Below are 21905 nucleotides of genomic sequence, written 5' to 3'. Positions count from 1 at the left end.
AAATTCAGAATGCTTATTATCTACATTATTTCTCTTAAAAACATATTTTACTTTGGATCCCTTATAGCTATAATTTTCCTCTAACACTTAATGATATTAATAAGAGCAAGCTGAATCGGAGTAACGAATTACTATGATGGCATAACTATTTACATATTTTACACTACTGTTATATGGATTCAGCTTACATGAGCTTAAATTGATTATTTGCAAGAGCGTTCTGTATGTCGTACAACGGCGTGTTATCTTTGATAAAGTTTCCCCTAAAATATTCCTGCATGAAATTTAGAATTGTGTTAAAAAAGATATCATTTTAGATATTTAAAATCCATGTCAATGAAACCTTAAAACTTTCTTTTCTTTATGGTCCTTCCTGTACTGGTAATCGCTTTTAGTACGATGATTGGATACCGTTCAAGCGGTGAGGGCGTGGACGATGCCATTATATGTTAAAGACAGATTTATTAAATCCGACTCTCTGATTTTCTTCTGCTTGCATTTATGAATGAAATAGACATATCTATAAAAGTATAAAGTCGCTTTGTATCAAAATATCAATTTTATAAGTGTGTGTTTTAAAGATTTTTACATGTATGTTTTATCATGTTTATTTGAATTGTGAATGTGTGTTCCAAATTGACGAATTCATCTTTTATAATCAAACATTTTAAAAGTTCAACAAACTTTAACACGTACAGGAATGTTTTCAATTTTAATTTGTTTACACTGTCTGCATGCGGTTTGAATTTCATGAATAATTTGCAAAGAAAAATGTAAATGCAGCAAGAATAAGTGCAATGTTGTGTTCGAAAAGACAGAAGAGAAAGGGCGTTGGGACAATTTACGTTAGTAAGGTAAAATGTCATTTATATGTTGATAATAAGACCAACACAGACTATGAATAATATGTATTGCCTTTAAAGCGTGTAAAAGCATGCAACATTTACATCAGAATACAATCATATTGTTTAATTTTCTAAGAAAGGTTTTAAACAAATATAAATCTGCAGTTTTTGTTACGTATTCTTGTTAATATTATCAAAACATGTTCAGTATGAAATAGCGTGTATGTTATGAATAAGCAAAATAAATCAACGCCTGAATTCCAGGTTATGTAAACAATTTTATATATTATTAATTACTTTGCAATTTGAACGTTTTAATTCCCAGAGAAGTTTAAATGTAATAATTAGCTTACAAAACTTCTTCGTAATTCTTCTTTTATTGATTGGTGTCATTTTTATGTCAAGACCGAAACAAAATGATGAAACGCTCCTCTTATTTAATAAAACATTGACCCAGAAAAGTATCTTCTAGATATCTAGATGTATCATAATGGCATGTTTAAGACTTATCATCTTAATTGAAGATCCAAATTTTTATGCAAATATAGCATTTCAACTCTATCATTTATGTTTTGGCATTGATCAATATGACCACACGCAATTAGCTTTATTCAAGGATGGACACATTATTTTTACCAGACGAGTAAAAGAAAAGTTTGAATAATGAGTGTTTTCATGATGTATTTTTGCATCGTCAATATAACTCATTAACATGTGTATTTACTGTCATCTCCATAAATCTACATTTTATCGGTTTTTAAGGTGGTTATATCTGATAATAGTTTATCGCTTTAACCGGTGCTAGTGTGCCTGGGTGATATAATATTGCACATTTCTTCATTTTTCATGACAAATTCTTTATAAAAAACCAGTCTCCGATTTTCAACTATATGCGATTGCTTTGGTTGTCTAGGATCTTTTATATAAAAATGTAATGTCCTGTAATTTGATGATATCAGTATACAGATTAGTGGGAATTTCATCTTAACATTTGAGAATAAGACTACTCTAGATTTGTCCGATCAAGTACATATCCTCCCGCTTACTAGTGATCTTTTTTTACATACAGGGACATGCTCAACCGCTATGTTTAAAAATGTGCTCCCTAATTCTAATGAATATACCTGTATACAATAAATATTCCTCGGACCTATATTATAGCAGGTAAGTCTATAAGAAGGAAAGAAAAAATGATTAACTAGACAGGGACTCAAACCCGTAAACCTTGGATAACCATTTAGCTTTTTTATTGACCTATTCGACCGCTTATTTAATAAACATGTTTTTGTTTTATAAAGTCATCTTACAGCACACATTTCATCTTGTTGAATCGAGTTTAAACAGTTCGCATCCCATGTTTTGAAAATGCAATAATTATAATAATAATTGTTGAATTGTTTTATATATTGTCTCAAAGTTATGTTCTTATAAAATTATTTATTTAGACATGTTGATAAATATAGAAATAGTAGGACACAGGAGAAAGGAGATATGAAACAGCTTAAGACATGTAATAAGACATGTAACTGTGCCATTTGTATTTACAGAAATACACTTCATTATACATTTAATTCTTAAGCATTCCGCAAACATTGTTATTGAAAGATGTATTGAAATAAAACAATTTTGTTTGGTTTGGTTTTACAGCGAACCGACACAATTTAGGTTATATAGCGCTAGAAACAGGAATGGTGAAATCGGTTAAGCTCTGGTGTTACAAACTAAAAACAACATTAGCGCTCAAATCGCCTCACCTGTTGGAGCTCAGGGATACATAGACTCCAGTAATACGGATCCATTTAGTCGTCCCTTATGATCACGCTAAAATGAAGGGTGTCTGCAAATATGATGCCTCAATCTTTTACATGTAAGCACAAAGGGAATAAAACAGATTAATTAATGCTGAGTACAGTATTTGTATAATAACAAGTTACTCAATTCGTATATTTACCGTAACAGATAGCGAGGTGGAAAAACGATGTCATAAAAAATGGCTTTATCTAATTGATTTAAATCGGGATGGCGTCATTATGCAAAATTTTTCATGTAATGGTCGCCAACGAAACAACATTAGATCATTAACAAAACAACATATCAACCCGTCTCTTACCAACGTATTCGTCAACTAGCGACCTTTGTGTAGGCTTTAGGTTTTTCTTTGCAGCCTGTAGTTGTGTTACAGTATGTACCATCAAGAACCATTACTTGGTTCTTTTTTAAATCAAAAGTAGCCTAGCTGAATGGGGAGTTTGCCAGTTCTCTAGTTAGTATACAGTTATCGCTTTAATTATGGCTCCAAGAAAAAAAAGCTCTGAATTTGTCTCATCTGGTTTTTAAAAGGCGACAATAAGCAATAATTATGGGAGCAATTTTGATATAAAATTACACTAAAATTCCATGTGATTCGAAGCCATGGGCAATGTTTTCAAAATGCAACAACGCTAATTGCGAATCCCAGCAACCAGTAAAACGAAATGAAAATTTGACAGTGAAAGATGCGATTCTGCTACGAATGTGCAGTTTTGATGTATTTGAAAATGACAATGAGCAATGCATTTCAAAATAAAATAGGAAAATTTCGATTGTGAACGAAGTACAAAAAAGTCAAAACTGTTATCACTGAATCGAAATTATTACAACGAATTTAACTAATTCATCATATAAAACCAAACCAACAGAATTGAAAGTTGAATGAGCATCTTCTCTCTGAGGGAACTTCACAAGCTCTTAATGCGTGTATTCAAATGAGAGAGACGAGAAACACTGATGAATTTTGTTTGGAACAAAAAATTTGATTGAATCGGAAAATGTTATTTTCGCATAATAAATGCTCTAAGCATTTTCAAATAAATCATCTATTAGAAATTTCCGGAGATGGGTGTAAAAAGTAACACAGTAACGTCTTTTACTAAAATCAGGATAACGCAGGATTACGATGGTATTTTCTTAAATGCTGAAACAGGATTTGCTTTAAATGAAATTGGTAAACGGTGTATTTTGTTTGATTTACATTTTGTACATTCAAGTAAATAACAGTTTATTTGTTGTGCATTTAACAGTGTGTTTGTCATAGTCGCTAACTTTGTTATAGCATATATCAATGTATCAATACACATGAAAATACACATTGTATTCCATTATATTGCCCTGTATAACAGTTCCTTTCCATTTGATACATCAGAACCTGTTGTTAACATTACAAAGAAGGAACATCGATAAATAAAAATAACAATATAATTGAACAATTTAATATTTCATTTATTTGAAGCTCAATATCATAACAATATACGTTTAAAATGGCATTTTGTGAAATTAATTTAATAAGATGTTACAAACAGACCTACTGAGTATTATTATTTCTCATACCATAATAATAAGACTGAAAATAATATGAAACTAGTATGTTTACAAAAGTTTTTAAATTAACAATCAATGATTATAAGTAAGTATCAATAATTAACGATTATATAATTTGTTTTTACTTTTTAAATTAAGATCAACACGTAAAATATAATAAATAGTATGTTTAGTCTTTTAGTTGAACATCATTCGAACTCATTTTTCTGTGTGTTCATAAGTAATCGTGACAAAATTTAAATGTTTTTCACATATAGATAGAAAATAAATATAAAAACAGACAAACAAATACATAATATAATAAATATAAAATAACGTTTGACAATTGCCTCTTTCGCTTAACAACTATAAATGTATTACAGCATCTGTGACTGTGATCTTTTCAACCAAAACCAGTTGCGACCAGCGCAACACACACTTTAGTTTTCACTAGCCGAACCGCTTGAATCTATTGAATCATTAAGCATTAACAATTAAACAATGGCGGAGTACTTTCTGGACACACAATCTAAATCTTGTAAGTGGATAATGTTGTAATCGTCATCTCCTAAATCACTGAATGACGATTTCTTCGACAGATGATCAAGGTTGGATGATGGCGAAGACAGCTTTCTCCTGTCTTGAAAGACAATTAATGATTTCACAGGGGAATTAGATCTCCGTGGTGTGGAACAGGAGTTTTTCTTTTGTACATGAACTGTCGCACTATCTGATCCATATTCTTTACTGACGTAGCAAGACAATTTTCTTGTCTTATAATCACGATGCATGTAATTATTGTGTGTGTTATCACACCGCCGTACCCAATGACAACGTAGCACTTTTAAGAAGGCCCTTTTAAATTCACGACTGGAACTAGCGTAAATAATAGGATTCATGAGAGAATTACAATAACCCAACCAGAAAATGACAGTAAACAGTTTGTTGGGCACATGACAGGAATCACAGAGAACATCTGAAAAGTAGAAAAAAGAATATAATGATCATCTAGGTTTGTATAAAAAGGGAGCAAAATATCAATAGGCTGGAGAAATGGAACAAATTACAATAATAATAATGATGATGATAATGATTATAATGATGATGGTGGTGGTGGTGGTGATGATGATGTTTATGATGATGATGATGTAAATGATAAAATAGAAACGCAAAAATAAATATAGCCAAACATATACGTCAAAGACAAATTGATTGAAGATTTACCAAAAATGACTTTATAAGATCATTGTACCTGTTTGGTAAACCTTTGCATGTTTGGTTTACACTACAACTTTAGATGATTTGTAGTGGTTTACTTAATATTCGAAAACAACACTTCTTCCATTGAGATATTTATGAAATGCACCGATAATGACTACATTGTAAATAGAGAGATCATTGTATATTTAAGCTTAAAAGTGAAAGAAAGTTTCTAAATTGAATATATTCTGACTCTATACTCCTGGTCAATACTGGCAGATTTCAACATTATAAGATAAATATTGCTGGTGACATTTTTTTTTGTTCAAAACAAATGATATATAGTTATTCCTATTTGTGCGCGACTGTTAAGACGGATCAAAAGTTGACAGAAGAAAGCAGTACGTGATGGACTATTCATATAAAAAGTAATACGACTTGAATGTAGCAACTAGTGTATAAATTCTTACCTAGAGGTAGACAGAAAAAGAAAGGGAACCAGCAGCATATGAAAACACCGACTACAATCCCGAGGGTTTTGGCTGCTTTTTTCTCTCGTTTAAACTTTGCAAGTTTTCCGGCCGGGGTAATTCTTGAGCTGAGTTTACGAAGGGAACCCTCGGAGTTTTCGCTTGAACTGAAAATGAAACAAAATAAGGTCATTTAACCATAGTTGTAATTACGATATTTATTTCAAGTTCTATTTCAATGTTACGTTTTCTTTAATAGAAATTGTTGACATCTATTCCCAATACACGTTTGACAAAAAACTGATCTACTTTACTCTGAAACATGTTTTTTATGATAACGCGTACGTCAATTAATTGCCTGTCGTAAGTGCAACTGCATGACAAAATTTCAATAATGGCAGATGATTTTCTTTTGAAATTTTGGAAAAAAGGCACTAGCTGATGGACTTATCATTATATACATTATGTCGATAACCGTATCTTTAAAATGTTAGGTCAAGTTTGCACTTACCTATAAAAAAGTTATATTAAAAAGTATAGAAACAGAACAAATATTTGCATTCAATGTTGTTTTATAGCTATAACAATATAGCTCCATTTGAAATTCATAAACAAAATGCAACAGTAAAGCACTTTATTTGCAGGAAGTAATGCATTTAAATAAGTGTTATATTAACAAGGGCAACACTGTTACACCAAAAAGTGTTATATTAACGACTGTGTCTAGTCATTGCAATGAATTTAACAACATGATTTGATTGTAATAGCTAATGACTTACACCGCTAAAATCAATTATTTTGTTTTGAACATAAGGAGAAAAGGTCTAGTATGGATAGCTGTCATTGAACATTTACAATAAACCGAAATAGAAATTATCTGCTTTATATCTTTTATTTCAGCAATATTTAAATATCGCTAAAGATATTAGGAAAAGTACTGCCACTATGTTCTTTTCGTTATTTTAATGCACGGGCTAGGAAATATCTTTGTGTTATGTCAAGTAAACATAAATCTTATATTTATTTATAAGCATACATTTGATTATAAAGATTGGTTTATGAGCCTTCTTTTTATTTTTTTAACTTCATTTTAAAAATATAAGGCATCGCAAAATGTTGCTGAATTAAAATATATAACGGGATCAATCACAAATGAACACCCCAGTTTGCAAATGAAATTTCTTGTCTATATAATTATCAGTGTATAATTTTTACTTTGTTTAGCAATATGTCATTTGTAAACCTGGCCCAGCGAGGATAACGTGATTTAATTTGAATTGTTAATTATCCCCATTGCAATGGACAATCAGATGATTCACCAAGGTCCATTCCTACGCATTGAGCTTTAATCCTTGCTAAATGCATTCTGTGGTTTGGTAGTGGGGTGGGGTTTGGGGTGGTTTGAATCCGAAATACAAATGACAGATGTGATACATAAAAAGCCTTAAATGTGCAATTACCTGCTCCCATTATATGTCGGCATACCAGCGTGACTAAACCTTGCTGTGTGAATACGAAGAATCATTCCATTTTCCTCGCCATTCTTTATCGTTTTTGAGCCGTTATTTAAGAACTTTGTATGTTTGCTTGCTTCCCGATATATCTTGATATAAACGACAATTATTATAAATGATGGTATATAAAACGACCCAGACACTGAAAATATCACATATCCAATTTGCTTAGTAACAGTACACTCATATACTTGATTGCCACCACTTTCCCGCCAGCCAATCAGTGGTCCTACTGAAATAACACCGGATAAAACCCACACAAAGGCGATAATCAGAGCAGCTCTTCTGTTTGTTATTATACTAGAATGTTGCAAAGGCCGTGTTACTCCAATATATCTGTCAATACTTATCACACAAAGGGTTAAAATTGACGCGGTACACCACAAAACATCGGCAGAAGCCCATAACTCACATAATATTTCACCGAAAGGCCAATATTTCAAAACTTCTAATGTTGCTGACAAGGGCAACACTGTTACACCAAGAAGTAGGTCAGCTGCTGCCAAATTAACTATAAAATAATTCGTTGTGTGTCTTAACCGGCGATCTAGATACACGGCAAGAAGTACAGTTGTGTTTCCAACTATTGTTACAGTAATAATACAACCTAACAATATACTAACGATGGTCGTCTCTTCAATAGATGGACCAGACACATTGTTTGAGTTAATATTTACTTTAACATCGTCCTGTACTGTAGAATTCCAACACGGTGTGTATTTTGTTGAATTCATCATCTGGTAGAAATGGAATTGGTTCAAGTAATATGATTTTATCTGTCGCCTTAACTTAGAATCAACCGCAGACGTATGGACATTAAATTATTCCCTTGTTTGCCATCCCGTTTACATTTCATCTGTAGTAATTGTGCTTTTCTGTAATAAAAAACGAAGAAACTTAAATTAGTTTTCCTGATGGAAAGTATTAAAACAGCAACACGATTTACGGATTATTTACACATACATTTACTGTTTCATGAATAATTATCGATATGATGTTTGAACATGTAAAACATTTGGTATGTCAAATAATGTTTACGAATGAATTAATAAAGCATCTTAGAATCAACTAACCGCATTTAACTTAAAATATGCATAACTACTATGAAATACCAAAGTTCTTATTTCAAATCAATATGAGATGTTATGCCTAGAAACACGCTGTTGTCATTTCACACATTGATACTTATCTTTAATCCTAAGGAAAAAAAACAGTCCGTAATAATCGTAACCTAATTATTCATAAATAGCGCCAAACGCTACATTGTGTGAATACAGCTTTTTGAATTCCTTGCATGTTGAAAGTGTTTATATATTTACTTATCTTCAAACAAAATATATATGCTTTTTTGTACGTACGTTAAAACTTATATTGTAAAGTACAATAGACAATTTTGACGGGGCCTAGAGATAATTGTCTCCCTTTATGTGAAATGGACACATAATTAGAATGTGAATCTGTATTGTTTTGATTTCCTTTCATCACAGAAATGTTTGTGAATGATGCTATTTTGTACGTACGTTAAAACTTATATTGTAATGTACAATAGACAATTTTGACGGGGCGTCGAGATAATTGTCTCCCTTTACGTGAAATTGACAAAAAAATTGAATGAGAATCTGTATTGTTTAGATTTCCATTCAGCACAGACATGAATGATGCTTTTCTGTACTTATATAAACTGTGATACTTATTGTTACTAAAATTCCTATCAACAAAATCATCCTCTGGGTAATACTTATATTAAATACATGTATGTAAATCACACATAGCTGTCATACATATAAGAAAAAATGGTTTTTTTAAAGAACGATAAACACGGCAAATATATATAAAATTATTATTATATATTACAGGCGCCGTAACTTGACATTTTAACATTTTGACATCAACACTTGGTATTTTACATGCAAGTTGTTAAATTGTTTTCTTTCTTCTCCGTTTCCCCTGTAAGTAATGAAAGACTTTTTAGAATGTAATCATGCAATATATTGGATCTGTAGGATTTCCCTGTGACAGGAAGCTGTTTCATTGAAGCCAGTAATTCTATCTTTCTCGTATTTCCGCTTACCGGTCCCGTTTGAAAAGTAGACGATCTTTGCAATGATCGAGTTAATAACAGAACTTTTATGTTGTGATGAATTTGCGTGTAAAATCAGGGAAAAGAAAACGGACGATGATCTCTGTACGTGCTTAACTTACTGTTGATTTCATATGTAACCTGTTGATTTCATATGTAACCTGTTGATTTCATGTGAAACCTGTTGATTTCATATGTAACCTGTTGATTTCATGTGTAACCTGTTGATTTCATATGTAACCTGTTGATTTCATATGTAACCTGTTGATTTCATATGTAACCTGTTGATTTAATATGTAACCTGTTGATTTCATATGTAACCTGATGATTTCAAATAAACATTGGTATGAAAACTATTTTTTTCTAAATAGATGTGCTTGTTGATATTTAGAATGAGGTACATTGTTGATATTTAGTAATAAAGTTAAGGTTTTATTTATTTCTTTAATTTTCATTATTATTATTATTATTATTGTTTCAAAAGTTAAAGTTTGCCGTTACATAATGATGAAACAATAATAACAAGTGGATTTAAAACAAATTATTAAAGGAAAATATATAATACAGTAGAACTTAAGACCATCCAAGAATTAAGACCATCCCGCTACTATTAAGGCCATTATTTAAAAGAACGAACTTTTTGTTATTGATGTCAATAGTAACATCATTACGGTCCAAAATTAAACTACCCCGCTTATCCACCTGTCAGACAACCAGGTTCAATTATATGTATCATTTTTATATCTATTTAAAACTCAGCAGCTTTATATATTAGTATGCAAAATAGATTTTAAAGATGTTAAGTTCAAATTTGCTAAATTTTGAAACATCCTATTTAATGACACGTTGCTAGAAGTCTTACAAAACTAACTACTGAAAATTTTGCACACCGAAACGAAATAACCAAAAAGGACATGCGCAGTAGCAGAGCAATCAACCTTTTTTAGGGCTTAAGAAATAAAAGTCATATATTAATTTGACTTTCGAGCATGAAATTTTCTGTTAGAAATATTGCGACAACGTAAAGTTAGCATGGCAGCCAAACGGATGATAGCCGCATGGGCGACAATCTGAAAGAACAGCATATATACATTATACCGTAGTTCCGTTTCAAAACCCCCTTGGGTAATTAAAATAGCTCGGTAAAAACGATTCACACTTGTTACTTTAAAAATACTTCAGCAACGCCAAAGAATTTGTTATGTCTTGAATGAAATAAAAGTAAAGCATTTTATTACATATTACAAGAAAAGCTACCGTACTTATGTAATAAATGTTATAATAATATAAAAAAGATATCACATTTTCTGAAATCATGATATTGATTTTGTTTGTTTGTTTTGGGTTTTACGTCACATCGACACAGTATAGGTCATATCGCGACGTTCCAGCTTTTACTGGTGGAGGAAAGACCTCAGGTGCCCCTCTGTGCATTATTTAAGGCACAAACAGGCAACTGTGTAGAATCTTTCACATTCCACACGCTAGCTGTATAGCTTCCTCACATGAAAGAATCTAAGGTCCCTGTCAGGATTCGAACCCACAGCGGTGAGGGGCAAGTGGTTTGAAGTCAACAACCTTAACCACTCGGCCACGGACGCCCCTCATGATATTGAAATCATAGCTTAAATGAAGAATAAGAGTAGCAATTTTATTTTACATATATACGTATTCTTAAAAAAGTAATCAGATACTTTGAAAATGTTTATAGGATGTTTCAAAAAATAAAAGTTTAACTCAAATGACTAATAAAAAGTACGTGCAATTATTAAAACTACATGCCCCCAGATGATCCGAAATACTCCAGAAATAGAAATGAAAAAAAAATGTACTAAAATTTTAAGAAGAGTAGAAATGCTCAGGATTCAAGTAATAATCTTCATGGTATGTGCGATTATTGACTGATTTTACAGTTTTCATCACCATCTTTCTACTGCGTGACTAACGCACATCCCAAGTGTTCGATCCGGCATTTATCTTTATGACTCAATTGTTTAAACATACACTTTATCCACGTATTTTGTATCATTCAGCGTGTACCCCAGTATGTATGTGTTTTATACTGCGTTGTCATAATATGTATTTATTAATTATATCATTGGTCATATTGTATCACTAATCAGGGAAATGTATTAACAATATAGACTATATAAGAATTTACGTTTCAAAGTGGCAAACCGTAGACACAATGACGACATAAACACAAAACATGCACGGTCGTTACATTCAATTTTACCATTGGGAATTTACTATTTAGAAACTTCAATGTCAACTAAACAACGCGCGTATAGAAAGTAATTATTTAACATATTGACAATCTATTTTACGGTAATAAAGCCATGAAAAGCCAGTTGAATATTTTATCTTTATGTTAGATGGAAACTTGAAAATGATAGAATTGATGGAAAAAAACCCAGATCAATTAAGAACAAGCAAAAAAGATGAAACAAAAACTAAAGGTCAAAATGTCAGCTTGACTGATGCCTGCTCATCGGAGGCATCAGCAGGTGCCTCATGTTACCCAGCCTCGTCCTGAGCCGTAATTTATTATTTACAATTACATTATCGGAGTCAATGGTCCCATGTGTCCAGGACATAAATAACAACGCCGAGAAAAAAAAGAGCGCGGTAACCTTCTGCAAGTGCCTTATTACAATGGTATTAGTTTACTTTACACCAGATTATGTGACCACAAAATAATCTGAAGAGTTTGATCTCTCGGGAGTGTTAAAACCATGATTAAATGAGCAATATTAAGCTGATGTAGTAAAAGCCACGACCAATCATTGTCTACAATGTTAGATTCAGCAAGATGTGATCTTAATTTTTCATTTGAACAAACACGTTGATAAAAAATGTATTGAAATCACTTTTAAAACAGAGAACGTATATTTGTTATTGCTATTTGTTCCAAAACAAAATGACATTCATAACACGTGAAAACCTGGGCAGCAAAGAGTATTCTGATTGAATCGTTGCAAATTTGGTACTTAATAATTAGTATATCCACCTTTATAGTGTAAGTCAAAGGAAATTGATATGAATCAATATACATATTAACTCATTTAAGATAATTGTATGACATTTATATCATCATGTTCATGTATTTATTGATTTTTAACGACAACAAAGTATGAATATATTTTATATGTTGTTGAACAAGGGAACCTCTGAATGCCATTTTATAGAGAATGTTTGTTAAGTTTGTGTAAGATCGGAATAGCGCAGCCACGAGTGAAATATGAACATTTGATGTTCACGAGGTGAAACATATTTCGATCTTTTTGAAATTAACAAATTTTCCTTTTATTATATGCAAAGAAACGTTAAAAAATACATTTTAAACTAATATTAAAAGAAAAGCGCGATAATAATACAACATGACGTTATTTATGACGTTACGTTATAAATTTGGTTTCCAGTATTGTACACGCTGGTATTTCAAGGAAACAACGCAAGGAGCTTAGTGAGAAAGTGTGATTATCAAATTGATAATTTCTATGTTTCAAACAAAAACTATAAACCACCGGAAAGCATGTAATAAAACTATATGAGTTAAGACATGGAAAAGTGTTTCCTATTTTGTTTTGTTTCCTTATGTTAGGAAAACAATTGTAATAACTTTGGCTTATAATAACGTTTATTCAATCCAAATGTTTATCAAATACCATGTTTTCCACCAGTTTTGTAAAATATGTATGTTTTTATTTTCACACTATGTTGTTAAATGTGACACATGTAAGTTGATGATCAATAAAGGTATCCGTCTGTCTGTAATCGACAAATAAAAATTGATGCCTCGGCAAAAAAGTGCATTATAATTGTATAGTTGTTCTGTTACCGCACTCGCTTTGCTCAAAACAATATTGATGCTCTAAAAATATATTTTCAAGAACTTCTGATATTCATATTGAAAACGTGTCTGTAATGCTACTATCACAGCTGTTATAGGATTTTATATAACTAACAATTAAATCATTACAAAAATGATTTTATTTAACTGTTAAACAATTAAATAATAACACTAAAATGATTTTATTAAACTGTTTAGCAATTAAATCATATTAAAACATAAATAAACGAAAAGTCGTTTTACAGAGAGTAACATCACTGTTTTTGTTAATTCCCAAACATCGACATATTTTGGTTTTCATAAACTATATAACATTATAACTACAAATATTTTGGACATGGAAAAATTCCTGTTCCATCCGGGTGTTATATACATTTGTAATATGTTGTTATTGTTGAATATTGTCCGTTTTTTTTACTGTTTAAAGCATTCAAAAATAAAAATGATATAATGGGTAACAAGTGAATCTACTAGCATGAGTTATAAATTAACTGTACAAACGAATTTGTTCCTTTGTCTTTTTTATTTCTGATTCACCATAAATATATTCTTGCGGAGTCAACAGCAAAAATAAGTCTATTAGAATGTATATTTATCAATTTTAAGGTTTATTTTCCTTTCAAAACGATCAAATCTTGAGTCGCATAGTATTTAAAAGTGGTTTCGAAAGAAATTCTTACTAAGTAACGTGTTTCTCAAATACATTTAGTTTCATATAAAGTTTCGCGTGGGAAGAAACGGTATTGCTTTGGAATCTTATCACGATATAGCTGAAAAAAGACAAGTTGTTGTCTACCATTTATTTCGAGTAAGTTTTGCGTAGAATCTTAAATGTTGACGACATCTATTTCTAGCAAATCAAAATGCATAATCAAGAAATCAGTTTCAAGTTGATTATGTCATAGACCATTTTAGTAATATTATTTTTAAATCATTGCGATTTTCCTAGCTTGACGTTTTAATTTTGGTTATGATAAATTACCAAATGTTTCTTTTGTATCGTGTTTTTTTTAATTGGTAAACTTATGAAAATGTGAAATGAAAATTTCAAATGTATAAACAACCCTTACGTTGCTGTGTAAACATGTTACAATTTATTGTTTTTTAATTAACAACAACAACAGTCTTATTATATATGCTTTGTTCAGGTTTAATTGCACAAATACCTTCACACAATGTATATTGTGCCCGTAAAAGCCTTCTTTGTGATACATTAGAAAAAAAGCTATTTTCTTATTTTCATTAAATAAGCATGGTGCTTTGTGATTTGTCAAAGACAACACAAGTGGATATTAAGTGTTTAACAATGTTCTTTTAATCTTCAACACTTCTTTAAGGTTACAATAGTCAGAAAGTGTTTGTTTCTAAATAAGATGATTATAACTAACAATAATATTTTCATTTATCAAACGATTAAGTCACAGCTGTTAAAATGTTTACTCCTACAATTTAAGCGAAAAAGCTTTGAAGGAAAAGCCAAGAATTACAACACAAATACACTTTGCCTAATGCTAAATCATTTCATTAATAAATGCATATATCTTGCAGGCTCGAAATATTGCATAAGAAGCACTTTTTTACTTTCACTCTATCTAATCTTGAAACATATTATTCCTAAAGCAAAAGATAAAATACATTCAAATTATAGGCATATCCGTTAAACATAGAGTTCATTAAAAAGGTCTTAATTATTTGTTCTTTGGAACTATTTTTAAACAGTGGCTTCTTTTATTGCTTGGAATGATTTTGTATCTAATATACCGAACGTTTCAAATTACACAGGGAATTTAAATTTGAATAACGAAAAACGTTTCGGAATAGAGCTGACTATAACGTTAATTTTCAACAAAATGTAAATTTAACTCTCTGACTCAAATATGTAAAAGTATTTTTGCTTGTCTTTATATTATATGATAACATTTTTTTCATTCTATACGTGAACACGTATCATTAATATTCCACTATTTCTTTTGGTATATCGGCTACGTTTTATTGTATTATACAAAAAGAATTAACACCAAAATAATTTCAACTTTACTTCTGCATTAAATGAAATATATAAAAAACATATTGAAACTACAACAAAAAAAAAAATACAAAAGAAAAACAACATATGCATTTCAACATTAGGACTAGCAACTTAAAATCACTTCTTTTATTAACTTACAATCATTCATTCAATATAAACAATTAATAATAATAATTAACCACAGCTCAAAAATGTTAATTTTATCGGGCACCTTCATATATAATTTATTATTTATATTTTTCAGTTAATTTTCATTCCTTTTAAAAGTTTTTCCTTATAATCATCTTATCATCTTAAAAATATTATTTTACCGCAACTGCACAAATTATATATCACATGCAAATAATCATATATCAAATATATCTTACCAGCATTATGCGCACGACCAATTTAATATAATGTCCCATTATATTCGGAAAAAATCCTTTGTTTGTTTATTAAATCCGAATTGTCCACCAATTTATTTTTTCATTAACGTCTACTTCCCTGGAGTATTGATAAACAACTGATTCTAGTGTTATACTGACGTCCAACAGACACGCTTCTAACGCTATAATTCGCTCGATATAACTTAGATCTTTTACGCTGTGAGAAGGCCATTCAACAGAAAAATATCTTCACTGTAAACAGCGCTACAGTGGCTACCACATCTTTAAATGTATAGTAATTTTCCGATTTTTGAATGAGACACATTTACTCTGTAAGAGCTTCTTGTACGTTTTCAAAATATTCGGCCAACCATGTTAAATCGGTAAATTTTATCTATTTTCTCATTTTTTATCTTTCGATTAAAGGTCACACAGAACCTGTGAACAATTGTGTGATGACCTTTACCTTTTCTGTATAATAACAATTAAGTGTATTTGCTCTTTTTCCTTGTTTTATTTCTGTTTTTTTCTGACACTAGCTAAAATAGTAGCAAAGCCATTGGTCTGTCGTAGGCCAGCTAATATTTTCCTCAAAGTAAGGATTGTGAATCAAACCGCAAGTGAAATAGGTAAAATGACATTACGTTATTGACAATGACCTCTTGTCAATGAAGGCCCTAGCTGATGACAATAAACACATACTTATATGTCTGCGGTTGACAAGGATATTAATCCCTTGCTACTGTTTTTTTTTAAAGACAGGTCTGACATGTGTATAAAGATATATCTAATGAAACATATTGATGATGTTTATAAATGAATTAATTATACTTTCTTTCTTCATAATCAAATAGGACATTGCCACAGGCATTGTTGTTGCGAATGATATATGAAAATTGAAAATAAACATCATTTAATGTACCGGATCAAAATTTTGATTCCACTGTTTTAAGTAGGACTTTTATTGTTTAGTACATACATTATTTGTTTAAAACGAACTATCCAAACTTATTATTTCACATAGTTATTTTTCTTTCTTTTCTACAATAATTGTGTTAACAACATGCATGTTTTTTTTTTTTCCATTTACAACTGCATGCACAATTGTGTTTAAATGGCATCTCCTCATAAACCGCTAAGCCAATTTCATCCAAACTTCACAGGAATGTTCCTTTGGTGGTCACCTTTGAAAATTGCTCAAAGAATTTATTTCCATGCAGAACTCTGGTTGCCATGGCTAACGAAAGAAAAAACTTTCTATATCTTCTTCTAAAAAAGCCCTAAGAGCTAGAGCTTAGATATTTGGCATGAAATATCTTCTAATGAGTGTCTACCAAGTTTGTTCAAATAAAAGCCCTGGGGTCAAAATTGGCCCACCCCAGGAGGTCTTTGATTTTCCCTATATGCATATAGTAAAAACTTAAAATATCTTCTTTTAAAGAACCCAAAGAGCTAGAGCTAAGATATTTAGCATGAAACATTTTCTAATGAGTATCTACCAAGTTTGTTCAAATAAAAGCCCTGGGGTCAAAATTGGCCCCGCCCCAGAGGGTCATTGATTTCCCTATATGCATATAGTAAAAACTTAAAAAATCTTCTTTTAAAGAACTCAAAGAGCTTGAGCTAAGATCTTTAGCATGAAACATGTTCTTATGGATGTCTAACAAGTTTGTTCAAATAAAAGCCCTGGGGTCAAAATTGGCCCCGCCCCGGGGGTCATTGATTTTCCTTATATGTGTAAAGCAAAAACTTTAAAAATCTTCTTTGAAAAAAAAACCCAAATAGCTAGAGTTTAGATATTAAGCATGAAACATCATCTTTCAGTAATTGTCTACCGAGTTTGTTCAAATAAAAGACCTTTGGTCATTATTGGCCCCTTCCAGGGGGGGTCTTTGATTTTCCCTATATGCATATAGTAAAAACTTTAAAAAATCTTCTTTTAAAGAACCCAAAGAGATAGTGCTAAGATATTAAGCATGAAACATCTTCTAATGAGTGTCTACCAAGTTTGTTCAAATAAAAACCCTGGGGTCAAAATTAGTCCCGCCCCAGGGGGTCATTTATTTTCCCTATATGCATATAGTAAAAACTTAAAAAAATCTTCTTTTAAAGAACTAAAAGAGCTAGAGCTAAGACATTTAGCATGAAACATGTTCTAATTGGTGTCTACCAAGTTTGTTCAAATGAAAGCCCTGGGGTCAAAATTGGCCGAGCCCCGTGGGTCATTGATTTTCCTTATATGTGTATAGCAAAAACTTAAAAAATCTTCTTTGAAAAAACCCAAATAGCTGGAGTTTAGATATTAAGCATGAAACATCATCTTGTGGGTGTCTACAAAGTTGGTTCAAACAAAAGCCCTGGAGTAAAAATTGGCCCGCCCCGGGTGTTATTGATTTTCCTTATATTTGTATAGCAAAAACTTAAAAATCTTGTTTGAAAAGACCCAAATAGCTAGAGTTAAGATATTAAGCATAAAACATCTTTTAGCAATTGTCTACAAAGTTTGTTCAAATAAAAGCCCTGGGGTCAAATTGGCCCCGCCCCATGGGTGTCATTGGTTTTAACTACATGTGTATAATAAAAACTTAAAAAAATATTCTTTAAAAAAAAAACAGTGAGCTAGAGCTTAGATGTTTAAGCATGAAACATCTTCTTATGGGTGTCTACCAAGTTTTAGTTCAATAAAAAGCCCTGGGGTTAAAATTGCCCTGTCGGGCGGGGGGGGGTGGGGATGGCTGTTGTTAAGAACATTGATTGCTGAAGCCGCCTAAATTATTTTTTCATGTACATGTAAGTACTTCTATGGAGTGACACTATTTACAATATGAATGCAATAAGTAAAATTGAAAAAGCATTGCTCACAGAATCATCCCACCACAAAGCCTTCTACATAACAGAAAAACAAAGTATAAGACAGGAGGTTTACTCTGGGTTTCAGGCATATGACTTTAAACTATTTTATGTCGTTTATCGTAGGTGATCGGTTTTCACTTTCGTTTACTCGAACAATCTCTGTTTGATCATTTTGCATTTAGTATGTATTCATTTATTATGTGTGTTATGTATTCATTTATTATGTATGTTATGTATTTATTTATTATGTATGTTATGTATTCATTTATTATGTATGTTATGTATTCATTTATTATATATTTTTTTATGTATGTTATGTATTTATTTATTATGTATGTTATGTATTCATTTATTATGTTACGCTGGTTAACATCAGGGACAATAAACATTTGTAAATATGAGGATTACAAACTATATAATTTAAAATTATCTTCATTTATATGTTTCCAACAGCAATGTTTAAATACAGATATTATTAAAAAAATGAAAAAGAAAAGATGACTTGTCTTGTGTCACAATTAAGCTGACTTCATACCCGTACTCTTCATATGTCATTAAGTGTTATCAAAAACTATTTTGCCTGCAAAACAAAGCATTTATATGTTGCTTGATTCTTATGTTTAAGCTCTCTGTTTATTTAGTTATACAAAACAGTGAATTTACTGTTGAAGTCACTAGACGAAGTAGGTCGAATGTAATGGGTTACCGAAGTAAAACATGTACTGTTCAGATATGGTTATGTAAGGATATAGAGAAATTAGTGACATCAAATATGTTACTTACACTTTTAAAACCAAGATTTATCTATTGTTGTACTCAAACAATATGAAAATATAACGAATTCTAGTTGTTGTTTTCAATGTGATAAATTTAAATCACTTTTAAATGTTGAACGATACGATATTAATAGAAATACCATAAAACATAAAAAGGCTCTAACCACAAATTAGGTAAAGAAATAGGTAGACATGATACTTTCCCATGAGAAGAACGTTTGTGTACAACTTGTAATGATAATATAGATTGTGAGTTCCATGCTTTCTTTATATGTAAAAAAATACAAGCACATCCGTGATAATTATTCAATTGGTGTTTTGGCGGAAAATAACTACACGATTTGTATGCATTAATAAGTACACGTGAATCAACCAAATTAGGGAAGCTTGTGTTTTATGTATATGTTTTAATGAATTATATAAACAACTTGTCTTTGTTCACAGTTATAAATATTGTTAAGGTGACACAACCATACCACGAAATTGCTGCTTGTATACTATGTTGTTTAGGAGTTAGAACTAATTTGTATATTAATTGTTATTCTAATACACACCTGTGAGTGTCTGTAAACAACAGGACACCAGTTATACCAGTAGATAAACAATCTGTCTTAGCAAAATGATTATCTTTGTTATTCTGTTCCATCATAAATGTCCTTTTAATGAACATTTTACTATAGATAATATCATAATTACCAGTGTCTAGCCATTAGAGCCGTTTCAGCGCAATGATATCAGTATAATTATGTGATATCATTAGCAATATGCAAGATACGCTAATAACCTCTACATGTTTCTTTTATTCCTTTTCAACAGTTGTCCTGATTTTGAGACAACTCGATTCAATTACTGTGCTTAGATATATTCAATGATTGTTCATTTTATAACAAATAACTCATTATTACCCTAATCTAGCAACTCATCACGGTCATTTTAGGACATTGGTATATGGTTTTGACATATACAGATATGATAAAAAGTTGTATTCCGGTCATCGGTAATTATTTACTTTTTCTACTAAACTGCACATGTATGGTATTTTCTATGTTATAAATAATTCATTTAAGACCAAATATGCCTCAACATTTTTTTTGTTCTCAAAAGCTTTTTAATTTTGGTGTACTTTCATTTTCAAAAATGTACGCATCGGCTAATTACCTGTACATATTTTACTTAATATGCTGATTTCTGGACAATAGTCCAATTATGGTGATAGAATGTGTATGGAATTCTAAATACTGCATTGTCTACACTTTACTACTTCTATGACAAATAATGTCATTTTCATTGCAACTTGAAGAAATAAGCATATAGCATTCTCTTTTACTATTATTATTTGTTTTTATAAAACATATTTGCTGTATTAAATTCATTTCTGAGACATAATGTGCCTTTAAGCATTTAATTGTTTTGTTTGGTATTTGTGTATAAGAGCTGATTTATTACCAATCCAAGATGGTTATACGTATATACTAATTAGTTACAAACAGCAGGACTGGTGTTTTATGTAATATAATATGACAGAAGAGATCAAAAAGGAAAGGCGGCGTTCAATGAACGCAACCCCAATACGACCAGGCAACAAGAAGCAGACAGAAACATGTTTGACTGTAACAATTGAAAATGCTTCTTTCTTTATAAACATAACTTATTAACCACAACCAATTCAATGAAATAAAGTAAAATATGCTTGTATCTTTTTCTAGGATAAAGTTTGCATTGTGCTTCTTTTAGGATGTGTTATGCTACTGTTCATGTTATAAAAATAGAGTAAAACGGAATCCCTAAAGAAAGCCCAACACGGCAAAAATTGTAACATGTTGCAGGCCCTGTTCACTGGAAAGTGCAAGGTACCGTTCACGACCCCTAGCACCGGCTTAAGCATAAATTCAACATTTAAAACACAAAATGGTGAAATTTTTTGAACTAAGAAACATCCGCAGATGTGTTCATACGGCGGTTATCATGGAAACCTCTATCTATAAGATGTTTATTCAATTTCTTTTAAAACTTACGTTTTGCCCTTTTTAAGAAGGATTTTTGTATTTGTTTCTGAGACCTTGAAACAAATAGTCATATCAAGAGTGATTAAGATAAAAACCAATTTTGTCAAGCTGGAGATATATAATCACTTTGTCTATTTTATCTTTTCCGTTTTAATGTAAAATAAGTGTCCTAATGTTTATCTTAATTTCTCTATTTTTCATTCTGATCGTTTTTGTATTCCGATATTGACTTCTTTGAATTACAATATTTTGTGTAGATATCAATGTTATATTTTAAATGATAATTCTTTCATTCCAAGGAGAGAGTTTCTAAAAAAAAACTCGTGGCTTTTTACCTAGTCATTTTTGTATTTGATTGTAATTGTATAGCGCATATATGTTTGATTGAAATAAAGTATCATGTTTCGTGCTCTGCCTTGCGCCCTGTCCTATTTTTGTTTGGGTCCTCCAGGGTTTCTTTGCCACTGGTTCTTGTTGCTGGTTTCTTGTTGCTGGGACTTTTTGGGGTTGCATTCATTGAACGCCGCCTTTCCTTGTTGAAATCTTGGTTAAAATATTTTGTATTATTTATTTTT

At 31.0% G+C, this 21905-nt stretch overlaps 1 protein-coding gene across 1 annotated transcript; it reads right to left on the bottom strand.

The window, feature by feature from the left end:
- Positions 1–4344: 4344 nt before the first annotated feature.
- Positions 4345–15835, bottom strand: LOC132724341 (alpha-1A adrenergic receptor-like). The gene is made up of 4 exons (XM_060709182.1): positions 15696–15835; positions 7312–8240; positions 5852–6018; positions 4345–5157 (listed from the first exon to the last, which is right to left on the bottom strand). The coding sequence occupies exons 2-4, from the start codon at positions 8100–8102 to the stop codon at positions 4676–4678; spliced, it is 1440 nt and encodes a 479-aa protein (XP_060565165.1). The 5' UTR covers positions 8103–8240; positions 15696–15835; the 3' UTR covers positions 4345–4675.
- Positions 15836–21905: the final 6070 nt, after the last annotated feature.

Source organism: Ruditapes philippinarum, unplaced genomic scaffold (assembly GCF_026571515.1).
Source record: "Ruditapes philippinarum isolate M1 unplaced genomic scaffold, ASM2657151v2 ctg2850_1_1_1_1, whole genome shotgun sequence".
NCBI lineage: Eukaryota > Metazoa > Mollusca > Bivalvia > Venerida > Veneridae > Ruditapes > Ruditapes philippinarum.
Note: the sequence above shows the minus strand (reverse complement) of the source record. Positions and strands in the feature narration are given on the sequence as shown.

Excerpts from the sequence above, each read along its gene's own strand:
- LOC132724341 (XM_060709182.1), bottom strand. The coding sequence starts at position 8,102 with ATGATGAATTCAACAAAATACACACCGTGTTGGAATTCTACAGTACAG. Across the intron at positions 6,019-7,311 it reads CCGACATATAATGGGAGCAG|TTCAAGCGAAAACTCCGAGG; the intron begins GTAATTGCACAT and ends TTTCATTTTCAG. Across the intron at positions 5,158-5,851 it reads CTTTTTCTGTCTACCTCTAG|ATGTTCTCTGTGATTCCTGT; the intron begins GTAAGAATTTAT and ends TCTACTTTTCAG.